Source organism: Pipistrellus kuhlii, unplaced genomic scaffold (genome assembly GCF_014108245.1).
Source record: "Pipistrellus kuhlii isolate mPipKuh1 unplaced genomic scaffold, mPipKuh1.p scaffold_m20_p_1, whole genome shotgun sequence".
NCBI classification, from domain to species: domain Eukaryota; kingdom Metazoa; phylum Chordata; class Mammalia; order Chiroptera; family Vespertilionidae; genus Pipistrellus; species Pipistrellus kuhlii.
The window spans coordinates 93,426,713-93,442,384 of record NW_023425404.1 but is presented as its reverse complement, the minus strand read 5'-3'; the positions used below and the strand labels follow the sequence as shown (position 1 = coordinate 93,442,384).

The 15,672-nt window shown below is 39.7% G+C and overlaps 1 protein-coding gene across 1 annotated transcript in view; it reads right to left on the bottom strand.

Moving 5' to 3' along the window:
• UACA (uveal autoantigen with coiled-coil domains and ankyrin repeats) overlaps window positions 1-9,357 on the bottom strand; it is a 136,554-nt gene extending 127,197 nt beyond the window's left edge. The window contains exon 1 of the mRNA XM_036457206.2: window positions 9,110-9,357. Coding sequence (XP_036313099.1) covers window positions 9,110-9,184 — 75 coding nt within the window. The 5' untranslated portion in view covers window positions 9,185-9,357. The remainder of the gene's footprint in view (window positions 1-9,109) is intronic.
• Window positions 9,358-15,672: the final 6,315 nt, after the last annotated feature.

The window sequence follows — 15,672 nt, the reverse complement described above, 5'->3', positions numbered from 1 at the left end:
ATTATACCCCTTAGATGTCAGGACAAATGTTTGTGCAATCTATAACAGGATGGTAAAGGCTTCCATATGATAGAAATGACAGAGAAAACATGAGTTATAATATTTAAACCTAATATCATTGGATCTTGATTTCTTCACCAAAAATACAATTAAGTAAATAGGGCTAATGAAAACAAAATTTTGCTGACTATTAGCTAATTCTGGTAGGAAAGGAAAAAAAAGGATGAGCTTACTAACTCATTAATAGGATAATTTCTGAAGAAGAAACTTTATAGCTCCAGCCAATGATCTCTATAAGGAATAGTTTAAACTTGTAAAGGAATTCAAAATTTTAATTCAAGTTACAAAATAACAAAAAAGAAAGAAAAACCTTGCTTTGACCATACCCCCCAACTGCCACCCTCTAACTTCTTACTGTCACTTTGCTGTACCTCACCAGTGCCATCCACTACCATAACACTAAACTTCCTTCCCAAACCTAGTGCTCTCTTCCTGGGCTATATAATTTCATAGCTCCACACAATTGTACTTGCTGTGCTTTTGTGTGGAAAGCCCTAAAACTGTCTTTCTGGCCAGGTTCAAGCTTTACCTTTCTTTTCCCCCAACCCTACCGTATCCATCCATGTTCCCATAGCAATTTACACAAACCTCTATTATGGCTCTTAAAGTAATGTATTATTATTTAATGTCTAGTTCTCTTAAAGTTCTTTTTTCTTTAATTAAAAAATTATTTACTAAGTGAGGTAATGTATGCTAATTAATGTTAAAATTCTTGAAAGCTATGACTTTATCTTATTATAGAAACTAGAAGCCCAGTGCATGAAATTTGTGCACTTGTGGGGGGGTCCCTCAGCCCCATCTGAACCCTCTTGCAGTCAGGAAGCCCTTGGTGGATATCCAACTGCCAGCTTAGGCCCACTCCCCACCCTCCAACATCCTTAGTGCTGCAGCAGATGTGGGAGAGGCTCCCATCACCACCACTGCATTTGCCAGCCATGAGCCCAGCTTCTGGCTGAGGGGCGCTCCCTCTGTGAGAGTGCACTGACCACCAGGGTCAGCTCCTGCATTGAACACCTGTCCCCTGGTGGTCAGTGACCATCATAGCAACCGGTCATTCTACCATTTGGTCAATTTGCATATTAGCCTTTTATGCCTGTGGAATTGGGCCAAAGCCAGCTCTCTGACATTCCTTTAAGGGTCCCAGATTGTGAGAGGTCTCAGGCCAGCCCAAGGGACCCCATGATCAGGGCTGGGGAGGGATGCAGAAGGTTGGCCAGCCGAGATGGGACCACAAGAGGGCTCCAGAGCATGTCTGGCCCATTTCACTCAGTCCCAATCGGCTGGACCCCAGCAGCAAGCTAACCTATGGGTCGAAGTGTCTGTACTCTGGTGGTCAGTGCACATCATAGCAAGTGGTTGAGCAGTCTTAGCATATTATGTTTTGATTGGTTGAACAGACAATTGGACACGTAGCATATTAGGCTTTTATTATATAGGATTTTAGAACATAAAAAATATATAATAGTATCTCAAAAGTAAACACAATACCTACAATAATTATTAACTCATGTCTAATCTATTTCAACTATACTCCCCACTTACTTTTCCTACCCACAGTTATTCTGAAGTAAACCCCAGACTTCACATCTTTCACCTGAAAATAGTAAATTTCTCTGAAACACAAAACATTTTATAAACTTAACCAACATAATTACCATTGTCACATTTAAATCTTCCAAAATAATAATTCTATAACATCACCATGTATCTAAATTAGTATTTAAACGTTTTAATTTGTTTTTAAATGTTTGTTTTTTTACCATTAACCAGGGTCTGAAAGAAGTCTATCATTGAACTGGTAGTATCTTAAATAATTTGCCTCTTTTTCTTCTCCTTCTTATAAGTCTTAAAAAAAAAAAAAAAAAAAAAAAAAAAAATACAGGTAATTTGTTTTATGGAGTTCCCTAAGATCAGAATTTTGCTCATTGCATCCCACATAACTCTATCCCCTGTATTTTCTGTAAAATGGTGGTTAGATCTAGAGGCCTATCATATTCAGGCTTGGTTCTTTGGTCAAAACTGTTAATAATAATGACATTTCCATCAAGAGATAAATTATGTCTGGTTTTCTTTTTGAGATATTAGTAGCCACTAATAATCACTGTCTAGACTCCAGATCCATTTAATCATTAGGTGTTGCAAACTGTGACATACTAATTATTTCATCCCATTTTTATATAACAGCTAGGATACAATAGCTTTTATAAAAGAGAAACTTCGCTTGAGTATTTGGCTACCCTGAGAAAAAGCATGATGTTTATTCTTTCTCTTGATTTTCTGAATATTAAGGCAGCTGATCAATGTTTCTCTCTCATCAATGTTTCTAACTCTCTATCCCTCTCCTTTCCTCTCTGTGAAAAATCAATAAGAATATATTTTTAAAAGTAAATTAGTTCCCTAACATTCTCAAAAAGTGACAATTATCTTTCTTTCTTCCTTCCTTTCTTTCTTTCTTTTGTTGGTAATCATTATTATGAAATCATGATTTAAATATTTCAGTCTCCTGTTCTATTATCATTACTGGTAATCAAACTATCCCACCATTGGTCAAGTGGGAGTTCTTCAAGTGATTCCCAAGTCCTAATTTTTTATACCCTCCTTGCTTTCTAGCTGACAAAGGATTCCAAACCTATTTGCACATTTTCTATTCCCAATGTGGAATTATCCATTTCTTCAAAGATGATCTTATTCATTCACTAGAGGCCGAGTGCATGAATTCATGCAGGGTCCCTCGGGGTGGCCTGCGGAGATCAAGCCCCAGCTTGTGCCCCCAGGCTCACAGCCCCAGCCTCACAGCCCCGTATGGCACTCCACTGCTACCATCCCCTCACCTATTCCACTATCCCCACTCCGGGGCGATCGATCAATCAGGGCCAGGCCCCTGGCCCCCAGCCGCCGCTGGTCACGATCTGCAGAGTGATTGGCGGAGTGATTGGGCCCCCACTTGCACTTGTCTTGGCCTGGTGCCACCCGCTCACCTGCTCCACTATCCTGCCATGGTCCTGCTCTCGTCAGGGTCCATCAGGGCCAGCAGTGCCTCCACTGCCACCTGCTGCCAGCACCATGTCGCTGATGCCCACCATGTTCCGTGCCGCCCCCCTGGTGGTCAGCACATGTCATAGAGAGCAGTTGAATGACCACATAAGGGGACAATTTGCATATTAGGCTTTTATTACCGTATTTTTCGGACCATAAGACGCACTTTTTTTCCCCCAGAAGTGGGGGGAAAAAGTCCCTGCGTCTTATGGTCCAAATATAGCCTACACATATACTTTAAAAAAAAAGTTTTTTTACTTGCCCGGCTCTGCGTGGTCTCTGTGTGCTTGCCCGGCTCTAAAATGGTTCTAAATGCTGCTGTTTACTTTACAGGGTTGATTACATGTGTTTATGACTCTGATGTTGGGTTTTAATGCACATAAAATATTTTAGGACACTATTTGTTTCAGAATCTTTTTTTCTTCATTTCCCTTCTCTAAAAACTGGTGCGTCTTATGGTCAGGAGCGTCTTATGGTCTGAAAAATACAGTATATAGAATTCTTAAATCTAACTTATGTGTGCCCTAAATGTTTTTCAAATCAAATAAGACCACTGCTGACCAAGGTCTAATTCTTGAATAATTTTAAATTTGAAAAATGTGTATGTGCACAAAAAAGACACATAATCATTACTCTATTCTTACTAATATTAAAAGAAGTAATTAAAATCCTTAATTACTCATCATCTAAATTGTAGGACTCATCCTGTACCAAAAGACATACTAAAGCAACTCAACCCTTTTGTTTTAGTATTATAATAAAAATAGAGGTCCGATGCATGAAATTCATGCAAGGGGCTGGGCCCTTGCAGCTGCAGTGGCTGCCTCAGCCCTTGCAGCCCTGGCTTTGTCCAGAAAATCATCCAGAAAGACATATGGTCTAATTAGCATATTATACTTTTATTATTATAGATTAAGCAATTCAAACCAGCATGAAGACCTTAAAATCCAAAAGTATAAAAAGAAGGCCTCTTGATTGTGATCTTTCAAGAACCACAAGAAATACAATGTAGGGAAAAAAAACCTAAGAAACTGAATAAAGTTTTAAGATAATCACTTTAAATTAAAGGTTGGCATTTTCAATAAAAATGAGTAAACATGCTGTAACTGGTTTGGCTCAGTGGATAAAGCGTCGGCCTGGGACTGCAGGGTCCCAGGTTCGATTCTGGTCGGGGGCATTTAACTTGGTTTTGGGCACATCCCCAGTGGGGGAGTAGGGGGAGGGTCAGGAGGCAGCTGATGGATGTTTCTCTCTCATTGATGTTTCTAACTTTCTATCCCTCTCAATTCCCGACTGTAAAAAAATCAACAAAATATATCTTTTTTAAAAAAATGAGTAAACAGTCTCAATTAAGTATCATTAGGTTTTTAAAATTAATTTTTTAGAGAGAGAGAGAGAGAGGGAGAGAAAAACAGATCTATTGTCCCACCCACCCACACATTCATTGGTTGATTCCTGCATGCTTTCAGAGCAGGGACCCACAGCAGCCCTGGGGCATCTGGACATGCTCCAATCAACTGAACTACCTGGCCAGGGCCAAAATATCATGACTTTAAACATAACAATTTGTGATCTTAATTATTCACATTACCCTAAAATCATTATAATAATACTGACATTAGCATCTTTTAAAATACAACTGAATTCCTGAGTGGAAAACAAAATCCTTATTCACCAAATCACAATTAAAACAAAATCAAATTTAATCTTGTACGCTTTCTAAATATCTCAAACCTCTGTTCTTAGTAGGAACCAAAATAAGTTTTTTTTAAGATTTTTTTTTCAGTTGCAGTATTTGTAACTCTAAGTGCCTTTTGAATTACCAATATTTTTTCAAGGTACTGAGACATTAATAAGATACTTTAGAACATATTTGGTTTTACATTTAAAAAATTTATTACACTATTTTGAAGTAGTCTAGAAAAAAAGCAGCAAAATAATCATTGCAGAACATCCCAGGTCGTAGACTGCTTTAACATAATTATTTACTCAGCTACGAGAGTGTTCAGCATAGGTACAATTTAAAGGGGAAACTCTTCTAAAATGTTTGCTAACAATATTGGTTTACAGTATTACTACTAGTTCTGGAATGACAGTCCCTTAATTTCTCAAATTTTCTAATCTGAACTAGGCAAAAATGGAACATGCCTATTCTCACTATACTTTAATTCTGAACGTAATTATACATGTTATGACTGTATCTATAATTGACTAGATCTAAAATAGCATTCACAGTCACTTAATTATCCCTTTCAGAACTTGAAAGCTCCAGTTAGTAATTTTAAAAAATGTAAAAGCAAAAATTGTCTTATTTTAGGATTAAAATAGGCAGCTATCTCCAGATGAGGTTTCTCCAGATGAGGTTAGTAAAGGACTCTCAAATGTATTTACCCACAAATGGTAATTGTGAACTATCTATATATATAAAATGCTAATATGCAAAGTGTTCCTTTGAGAGTTCGACGGGAGATAGGGAGCTGATTGCTTGCTATGACATGCACTGACCACCAGGGGTGGCATGGAATGTGTTGGGCGATCAGCAGTAGCAGCCACTGAGGGAGAAAAGGGAAGGGGGTGTGGCGGTAACCATGTGGTGGTAGCGTGCAGGTGGGCCATGAAGGAAGGAACAGGTGGGGAGGTGGGGAGGCGGGAACCTGATTGGCCCAGATCACTGGCCAGGCCTAAGGACCCTACCCTTGTATGAATTTCGTGCACTGGGCCTCTAGTTTATTTATATGTGTACAAACACACATCCATTTAGTAAGCTTTAAACTCATTGGCATCTCTATATATAAAAGCCTAAGGAAATATTATGCCCAATTGACCAAACAACCGGTCGACCAGTCACTATGATGTGCACTGACCACCAGGGGAAGAAGCTCAATGCACTCCCACAGCCAACCTCCTGAGGCTGGCCAACCTCCCACAGTCCCTCCCCCAGGCTAGCCTGCCCTGATCAGCCCTGTCTGGGACTGGGCGAGACAGCCCCAATCAGCCCAGATTGCTGCAGGCCGAGGGACCCCACCAATGCATGAATTCATGTACTGGGCCTCTAGTTTTTTATAACCCTTGTACTATTCTGAATATTTTAAATATCTTTTTTCTGTACATAATCTGCATATAATTATAATTTACCTGTTAAACTAACATACTATATTTCACATACCTCAATCTATTTCTAATGTGTCTCCAGATAAAAAGATTAAATAAAAATATTTATAAAATAGGCATTTTAAATTTTTTTCTCAAATCAAATTTGTATAGAACATATTGTGTACATTTCCATGACAATTAGTCTTAAGATATCAATCAGGTAGCAATGGGGCAAAGAGAGGAAAAGAAAGAAAGAAAGAAAGAAAGAAAGAAAGAAAGAAAGAAAGAAAGAAAGAAGAAAGGAAAGAAGAAGGAAGGAAGGAAGGAAGGAAGGAAGGAAGGAAGGAAGGAAGGAAGGAAGGAAGGAAGGAAGGAAGGAGAGAGAGAGAGAGAGAGAGAGAGAGAGAGAGAGAGAGAGAGAGAAAGAAAGAAAGAAAGAAAGAAAGAAAGAAAGAAAGAAAGAAAGAAAGAAAGAAAGATGGATGTATACCTCTTACCTTATACCAGAATAATTCTAGATGGAGCAAAACTTTAAGTGTTAAAAAAAACAAACAACTGAAAGAAAACAGGGGCTTTCTTTTTTGCTTAATATTGCAGAGTGGAAAGATCAAAATATAATATAAACCTAAAAGTTACCAAAAAAAAGATTAATAAATTCAATTGTATAAAAATAACCATCTTCTGCATAGCAAATGCCATCATAAAGATAGTCATAAGACAACTAATTAAGACAAAAAGATTATCCAAATTAATGGGACTAATTTCTCTAATATAAATAAAGTATATATAAATAAATAGGAAAAAAACAACAAACCAATAGAAAAATAGAAAGGATAAATTGTTCTCAGAAAAAAAAACGAAAAAAAAAAAAAAACATAAGGGACCTTAAAACTGTCAAAAAAGAGAAATACAAATTATCCTGAGATACCACATTCACCTATCTGGCTCACAGAGATCAAAAATCTATACAGACTTTAAACAGAAGCATGAAAAAAAAAAATTCTCACCCATTGGGTACATGATGCATGAAAGGAAATTCAACAGCATTCTATACAAATGCACAAATTCTTTAACCCAGCAATTCCACTTTTAAAAATTGACCCTACAAGTGTACATAGACACACACTTGAAATACATACAGGCTTATTCACCACAGCATTGTAATGCTCCAGCATAACAATATGCATTTATGTGACTAAACCTGACAATAGGGATTATGATTTATAGACTAAAAAGCAGAAAGGAACTTATTCTCCTGTACATTTATTTTTCTATCAATGCTTGGTTTGATTTTATTAGTCTTCACACACATTTATTTTCATTCAATACTTTACAAAATATTTAACTTAAACTGAGAGATGTTAACTTTCCCAATCAGATAGGTTCTGTTTTTCATACCATATATTTATCTTTATGCTGTTATTTTAAGAAAAATAATAAAATGCTCAGTTTAGCAAATGCTAAAGATTTAAGCTCAAAGAGATGCACTTCATGTTTCAAATGTATAAAAGGCAAACTGGCGTGCTAATAAGACCAATAACTACTCTGAATTTCTAGTAGAAAAAAAAAGACACAATTAAGGTGTTAAACCTTCAAGTCAGATATGAATCCTTAGTGAAGTTAAAATGGGAAATATAGCAAATAAACCTAAAAAAATACATCTCTAAAGCTGAAAACACAACTTGTACTCCAAAGAAGTTGAATCTTTAACTCAGCTATACTGACTTGAGAAATCACTAAATGACATTTCTTCCAATTATTTTAAAAAATAATGTGAAAGCAAGTAATCCCCCTTATTATGCCCATGAACAAATTCATGCTTTAATAAACAAGAACAAAAATCAAAACATCAAATATACCACCTGAAGCTATTCCTTTCGTAAAAATTGGGAATTAAAGAGCCTAGTTTCACCATAATTTCCTTTAAATCCAAGAAAAACCATCCTAAAAATAGGTGGAGCGAAAGGCACAATTCTGATTTAACTCTAAAGCAAAAGCATTTTAATTAAAATAGCTCTTATAAAAAGCATATAATCATTTGGTAAGAATCTATGTAAAATATAAGTCTTTTAATTACTTTAGACGGACAACTAAACAGTTCAAGCACATATTTTCTTTTTTAACTCTTCAAGGTTTTTAAATGTTTATTTCAATAATATAAAATTTTGATGCTATAGCCATTCTTCGAATTATCTAAACCCCAACATCTGCAGACAGCCTATTTCTCAAGATTTGTTCTCCTGCCAACCAAAGAGAGGCCCTGAGTACTCCCAGCGTGTGCACCGAGGCCAGGCTGCCCGTCCAACCGAACGGAGGTCTGTCCCGCGGGAGAGACGCGGCCCAACAGAAAACACCTTCCCAGTTTCGTCACCACTTCCAGGGCAGCCACCCCCGGGGCTCTGTCTCCCCAACTACTGGGGATTCCATCCGCCTCCCTCAGAGATCCGGCTTTCCCAGTGACAGGAGACAGCGGCCAGGACAAAACCCACCCAGCCACGCAGCCCAGTCCCCTGGGACTGACTCACAGAAGCTGCGGAGTCCGGGCGCGAACCCCGCGACCGAGGGGTGCCCGCCAAGAACCCTGCGGACCGGGCCGGGACAGTGCGCGAGGGGCGCCGAGGAAGGGCAGGGGCGGAGGCCACCCAGAAACTCCGGATTGAGGAAGGGGGGCGATTTGATCCCGAAGCGCCAGGAGCTCGGAGAGCTGGGGAAGAGAAGCGGGAAGGGGCCCGTCGGGAGGGAAGGGTCCAGGGTCTCAGGGCCAAGCGGAGCCCCGGCCGGGGGGAAGAGGAGTCGCCGGGCCGCCGGAGCGGGCGCGCTGAGGGAAACCTAGGGAGGAGCGCGCACTGCGGAGCCCGGAGGACTCTCGGAGGGGAGCGCCGGGAGCCCGGGACGCGCGCGGGCGGCGGGACTCACTCACCGTGCTCGTGGCGGCGCCGGACAACAGGGGTCCGGGCGCGTCCTGTCTCCTCAGGCGGGACTTGAGGCTCTTCATGGCCAAGGCTGGGCGCTCCCGCTCCCGCGGCGCGCCCGCTCCGCCAGCCGGCTTTACAGTCTGAGCGCAGTGCGCGGAGGAGCAGCTCCCAGCCCCACCTGCCACCTGAGGGCCCGGGCGGCCGGCCGCTCCGGCCAGCGGCAGCGCCCCGCAGCCGCAACCAATCGGCCGGCGGCCCCGCCGGGGGAGGAGGTCTGGTTGGCCTTGGCCAATTGGAATCCGGGAAGGGGGCGGGACTTCCCTTACTCACTTAACACCCATCCTCTCCCTGCCAGAAGAAAAGTTTGCAACTTCAGCTGGGGGAGCCGCGAAGATGGGCGACTAGCAGCGTGGAGAGACCCTAGAGCCAGGCTCCAGACCACCGGCCCCCGGCTACCTGGGTGGTGGAGCTTCAGTCCAGCCTGCGCCCTCTCTCCTCTTTCAGGACTCCCCTCCTCTTCCCACCCACGTGCTTCTTCCCAAATAAAGTTCCCTTCCTTTCCTACTGCCTGGTCCCAGAAAGGATTCCAGGTTACTTGTACACACACTGGCTTTCAAGAGAAACTTCCCTCTTTCTGCTGATGTTTTACTACATAAATCCCAGTACCTGGAAACAACCACATGCATCAAAGACTCTACAAACAGCCTCTAGGAATAAGATGCCAGTTGTGTAGAAAGACAATAAACAGACTTTAAAATGCCTTACAGGAAATCAAAGCACAGATTAGGTGCTCAATAATTATTTGTTAAGACCTATAACTCTTTGGCTCAGCAGGATTTGCTCAGTGGTTGAGCCTCAACCTATGAACCAGGAGGTCACAGTTCATTCCTGGTCAGGGCATGCCTGGGTTGCAGGCTTGATTCACAGTGTGGGGTGTGCAGGATGCAGCCAATCAATAATTCTCTCTCATCATTGATGTTTCTCTCTCTCTCCCTCTCCTGTTCTCTTTGAAAACAAGAAAAAAATATATATTTTTAAACAACTAACTGCTTTGGAGGGAGATGGAATGGGTGTGTGGGGGGAGGGAGGGGTGAGGGGGAGCTTAATAAAAAATGACTCTCATAGCCAAAGTGAAATAAGAAGCTGTCAAAGAAAAAAAAAAATAGTATGGCCTTTACTTCCAAAAACACGTTTAACTCTTGTAGAAATACATTACAGGTAAAAATATACAATGAAATTAACATATCCTATCCAGAAATCTGGATTGAGAATAATGTGAAGGAAGAACGAATAAACAGGTGAAAAACATTCAGTAATTTGTTGTTAACATGACATCTTCAAAAGTCTTCCTTGAAATCAGTTTTTTCCACCAAAATGTTTATTCTAGCATGCATCCATATGAAAAGAAAAACAATCCACATTTCTGAGTAACAAAGAACTCTTTTTGTTTGAAAGGCCCATTTCCTTAGAGTAACAAGGTTTTATTCAAATACTGCAAGAAAATTTTTAGAATTCTCTTGGAGAGACAGCATTCAAAGTTTGTGTAAACCCTTGACAAAAATAGTAAATAACAATTTTCTCTTGAGTACTTTTATAGAAGGAATTTTTCTTAGACTTCTTCAAGATCCATAGGCATTCAGTTTTTGTTGGCTCGTTATTGTCAGTGGATGGTTGCTCTCTTTCTTCACCTGCCCTGCAGAGACCAAATTATCTCATATCTGGATTTTATAAAAGCTTCCCAACCAGTCACCTGACCTCCAGTCTCACCTCTCACATTACCAATAAATTACTAATTATCCTAAAAAAAAAAATCTTACAAAATATTCTCTCTTGCTCAAAGGTCTTCAGTGCCTAATAAGTACAATATAACTTTTTTACATGGCAGTTAAGACTACAACATGGACCCAACCCTGTCAACCAGCTAACACTCCAAGCAAATTATTCTTTAGCCCATTTCTCAAAACACAGTCTTAATTTCTATATCTTTATGTATACTGACTCCTCCCCCTGTAATTTTCTCTCTGTGTACATTCATCTAACAAAATTCTACTACCCCAAGAATGACTGGAAGGGCAGAAGGGGGCTTCTGGAGTATAATACTATTCCATCTGGTTACATAGTGTGTTTGGTTTGTTAAAATTCAGTTAGCTTCTAGTCTTCATAATATATATACACTTTTATGTATATATAATACTTTAATTAAAAGGTTTTATTCTAATTGTACTTTTATTTCAAATGACCTCCTCTCTGATAGAGCCTTCCCTGATAGCTCTGCTGAAAGTGTTTTCTCCATCCCCTAAATGGTTGAATTATATCTCTCATACAATACTAATACATCTATTCTGAACAAGCATCAATTTATGACTAGACTTTGAAATCCTTAAATCCAGGGAAAACTGATGTTTGAATTTTCTAGAAAGTTTAGCATGTGAAAGGTGTTCAATAAGTAGTTCTGAATAAGTTGATGCATTCTTTTTGGTTATTGAAGTGAATTCTGGTGTTTAATCTATGTACTCATATATAACACAGGATTGGTATTCCCCCTATTGTGAATACAGTAAAACCTCAATATAATGGACTAATTTGGGTGAGGGGGTGTCTTTATATAATAAACTAGGTTTTCCTAATGTGCATGTTAAAAAATTGACAAATTAGCCAGGCCAGCATAGCTCAGTGGTTGAACATCAACCTATGAATCAGGAGGCCACAGTTTGATCCCTGGTCAAGGCATATGCCCTGGTTGTGGTCTCAGTCCCCAGTATGGGGCATGCAAGAGGCAGTCAATCAATGATTCTCTCTAATCATTGATGTTTCTATCTCTCTCTCCCTCTCTCTTCCTCTCTGAAATCAATAAAAACTTATTTTAAAAAAAACTGACAAGTTATTTAGTTTATCTGTTTTTGCTTATGTAGGCATGCTTGTGTCATTAAAATAAAGTATGTATGAAAAGTCTAATTTCACAGAAAATTTTTTATATATTACTGTAATTTTAAATTTATACTGAATAGGCCTAGTAAAAGTCACCAAGAGTAAACAAATGCACATGAATGGGGCTTAACACATGTGGGAACATTGGCCAGCACACATTAAATCTGCTGCAGAGCTCAGCTGATGGGCTAAGTAGTTGAGTAACAACCCATGAACCAAGAGTTCACTGGTTTGATTCCAGTCAGGCTACATGCCTGGATTGCTTGACTTGGTCCCCAATACAGGCATGCAGAAGGAGGATGTTTGATGGATGCTGTTTCTCATTGATGTTTCTATCTCTCAATCTCTCTCACTTCTTCTCTCTCTAAAATTCAATAAAAAGCCAAAATCAGTTTGGCTCAATGGATAGAGCGTTGGCCTGCGGACTGAAAGGTCCTGGGTTCAATTCTGGTCAAGGGCACATATCTTGGTTGCGGGCACATCCCCAGTGGGGGGGTGCAGGAAGCAGCTGATCAATGTTTCTAACTCTATCCCTCTCCCTTTCTCTCTGTAAAAAAATCAATAAAATATATTTTTAAAATATCAATAAAAACATTTTTAAAAAGCTTAAAAAGCTGCTGCAGAAAATCACTCCATGAACCACAGAACCAATTACCATGCAAAATGTAGTGTGATCACCTGCTAGTAATTTAGCAAACATTGCTTATGAGCAGTGACTCTTTTATTTAATAGACTATAGTTGTAAATATGTTGATGAAATTACTGCAGTGTTTTTCCCAAAATATGGCCAGTTTGCTAAAATTTGTTAAAAATGACAGTGAATTAATGGGGGGGGGGGGAAACCCTGTTGATTTAATCATAAGCAAATCTTAGTTAAAAGCATTTTTAAGTTAATAGAATGTTAATTTTAATATATGACATTAGGACTGGAAATTTTGTTAAATCGGAAGACTGTTAAATTGAGGTTTGTAAAATAGAGGGCTTATTGTACTAGATGTCTCATGTAGCATCCAAATTCTAACAGTGTTTCAGTTGTTACTGTATAAAGCAAAAGCAACAGACAGAGCCACAAAGACAGCCTGCATCAGTTTCCAAATATGTTAGACTAGTTATTTTTATGAACTGTTTGTGTGATGTCCACATCATGTCTGTGTCCATTGGCCTTGATGGATTTTTCCAGCCTAGAAACTTGATAGCTGATGTCTGCTTATTCCCATTTGAGAGCAGCTAAGTAAATAGTACTGCTTTGAATGTGCAGTAATGTTTTTGTTTTGTTTTTTTTCATGTTGATCTAGAAGCCCCCTGCATGAAGTAAACTTCCTATTATTAGCATTCAGCCAGACAGGTTGTTTTGTTTTGTTAACTATTATCAGTCTTTTTTATTTTTGTCTTCCCTTCAGAACAAAAGGCACTTATCAAACCTACCCTGTTTCCCTGAAAATTAGACAGTGTCTTATATTAATTTTTGTTCCCAAAGATGCGCTAGGTCTTATTTTCAGGGGATTTATTATTTTTCCATGAAGAAGAATATGGTACACATTTATTATTAAATGAAAATAAAGGAAATTTATTTCCTGTATATGGTACGGTAGTACTGTAGTTGTCAACACAAACCAGACAAACTGTGAATCCTACAGTTTCAAGAATTTACTCATTTATTCAATGACAATCATGTCATCATCTTCTGGAACATCATCATAACAATCCAATTCCTGAATTTCCTGGTGAATTTCTTGTGACTCCATTTCTTTCAGAATTAGTGGACCAAATCTCTCACGTTTAGCCTAGGGGGGCCTTATTTTCAGGGGGATGCCTTATATTTCACTCAGAAGGAAACCTGTAAGTAGGTCTTATTTTCAGAGGATGTCTTATTTTGGGGGAAACATGGTAGATAAGTTTTTATTTGTTACCATTTTGAATCTATATGAATATTTTTGTTTAATTCTAATGTTTTGTTTAATTCTAATATGTAATCAGGCAAGAAAATGCATTGTAAAAATTGTTTTAACAAGTCATACATGTACAATGTAAAGAAGTATCAAATAATAGAGCCCAGCCAGCATGGCTCAGTGATTGAGCATCAACCTGTGAACCAGGAGGTCATGGTTCAAATCCTGGTTAGGGCACATGCTTGCATTTAATCCCTAGTAGAGGGCATGCAGGAGGCAGCTGATCAATGATTCGCTCTCATAATTAATGTTTCTATTTCTCTTTCCCTCTCTCTTCTCTGAAATCAATAAAAATATATTTTGAAAAATAATAGTAATACAAATGGGTAGGAGTTACTCTCTCTTACCAGCCCTATCCTTTGGCCTCTGCTGTCAAGGAACTTGTGTTCTAGACTGGGCGACAAAGCTAATAGATAACTCAAATGAAAAACAACTACTTACTGAACTGTATGGTAGGACAGTAAATGTTAGTAGTATTCAAGAAAGGAAAAGGTTCAGAAACAAGTTTGCATGAAGGGAGGGTACTCATGGTTGGGAGGAGCTTTGGTGAGTGCATACAAGTGAGAAGGAACACTAGGGAGGCAGAGAATGTCCAGAGGACCAGCCAGAGAAGATAACTAGGCACCCTTGGGAGATGTTTATTGATAACGATACAATGATAATGGCAACAAGATGATAAATGCATTCTTTAGAAGGAGAAGAGTGAAAAATTAATATACAACATGGAAAATCCTAATATGTATTAGGTGCAAATATACTCCCCCATGCTGGCCCTCACAACCAAACGGGGATGACTGAACAGTAACTAAAAATCACACAGCAACTGCATGGGGCAACCAGGCTGGCAGGGGGATTAGTGAGGGATGAACAAAGGATTGACCAGCAGGCTGCGTGGAGTAACGGGGGGCATTAAAGGTGACCAGGCCAGCATGGGGGAGTACTTGAGGGCAAGAAGGAGGGGGCAGTTTAGGGCAATCAGGCTGGCAGGCAGTGGCGATTAGGGGTGATCAGGCTGGTGGGAGGAGGGCAGTTAGGGCCAATCAGGTAGGCAGGCAGGTGAACGGTTAGGAGCGAGTGGTCCTGGATTGTGAGAGGGATGTCCAACTGCTGGTTTAGGCCCAATCCCCAGGATTTCACCTAAACCAGCAATCAGACATCCCCTGAGAGGTCCTGGATTAGAAAAGGTGCAGGCTGGCTGAGGGGACCCTCCTCCCCATGCATGAATTTCATGCACCAGGCCTCTAGTTTACACATAAAACAATTCCTTTTCAAACACAAAGATCTCCTTCTAGACCAGTTTCAGTTATGAATTCCATATCTAATTACTTCCCTCTTCATTTTCGGAGCTTTCAGAACACTGCTCCTGGTAGCCCCAGTTAACAGAGTCAATCAATAATTCCATGGAGGAACCCAGGATATCACTAATTCTCCCTCAGCTCAGATGCCACGGCAGGTAGCTGGCACAGGCACATGTTGTCACAGAGTCAGAGTAAGGATATTGCCACCCACAACTCATACGGCAGCCCTAGAAATGGAAGACCTGAGACAATTATCGCATATTCTTCTTTTGAACAATCAAAACTAAAACACATTACATAAGAGAGCTTTAAACAAAAATAAGTAGGTCATCTTTGGCACTGATTATGAAATCAGCTGCATTTCTGGTAAGCTCTCTAATGACTCCATCCTGC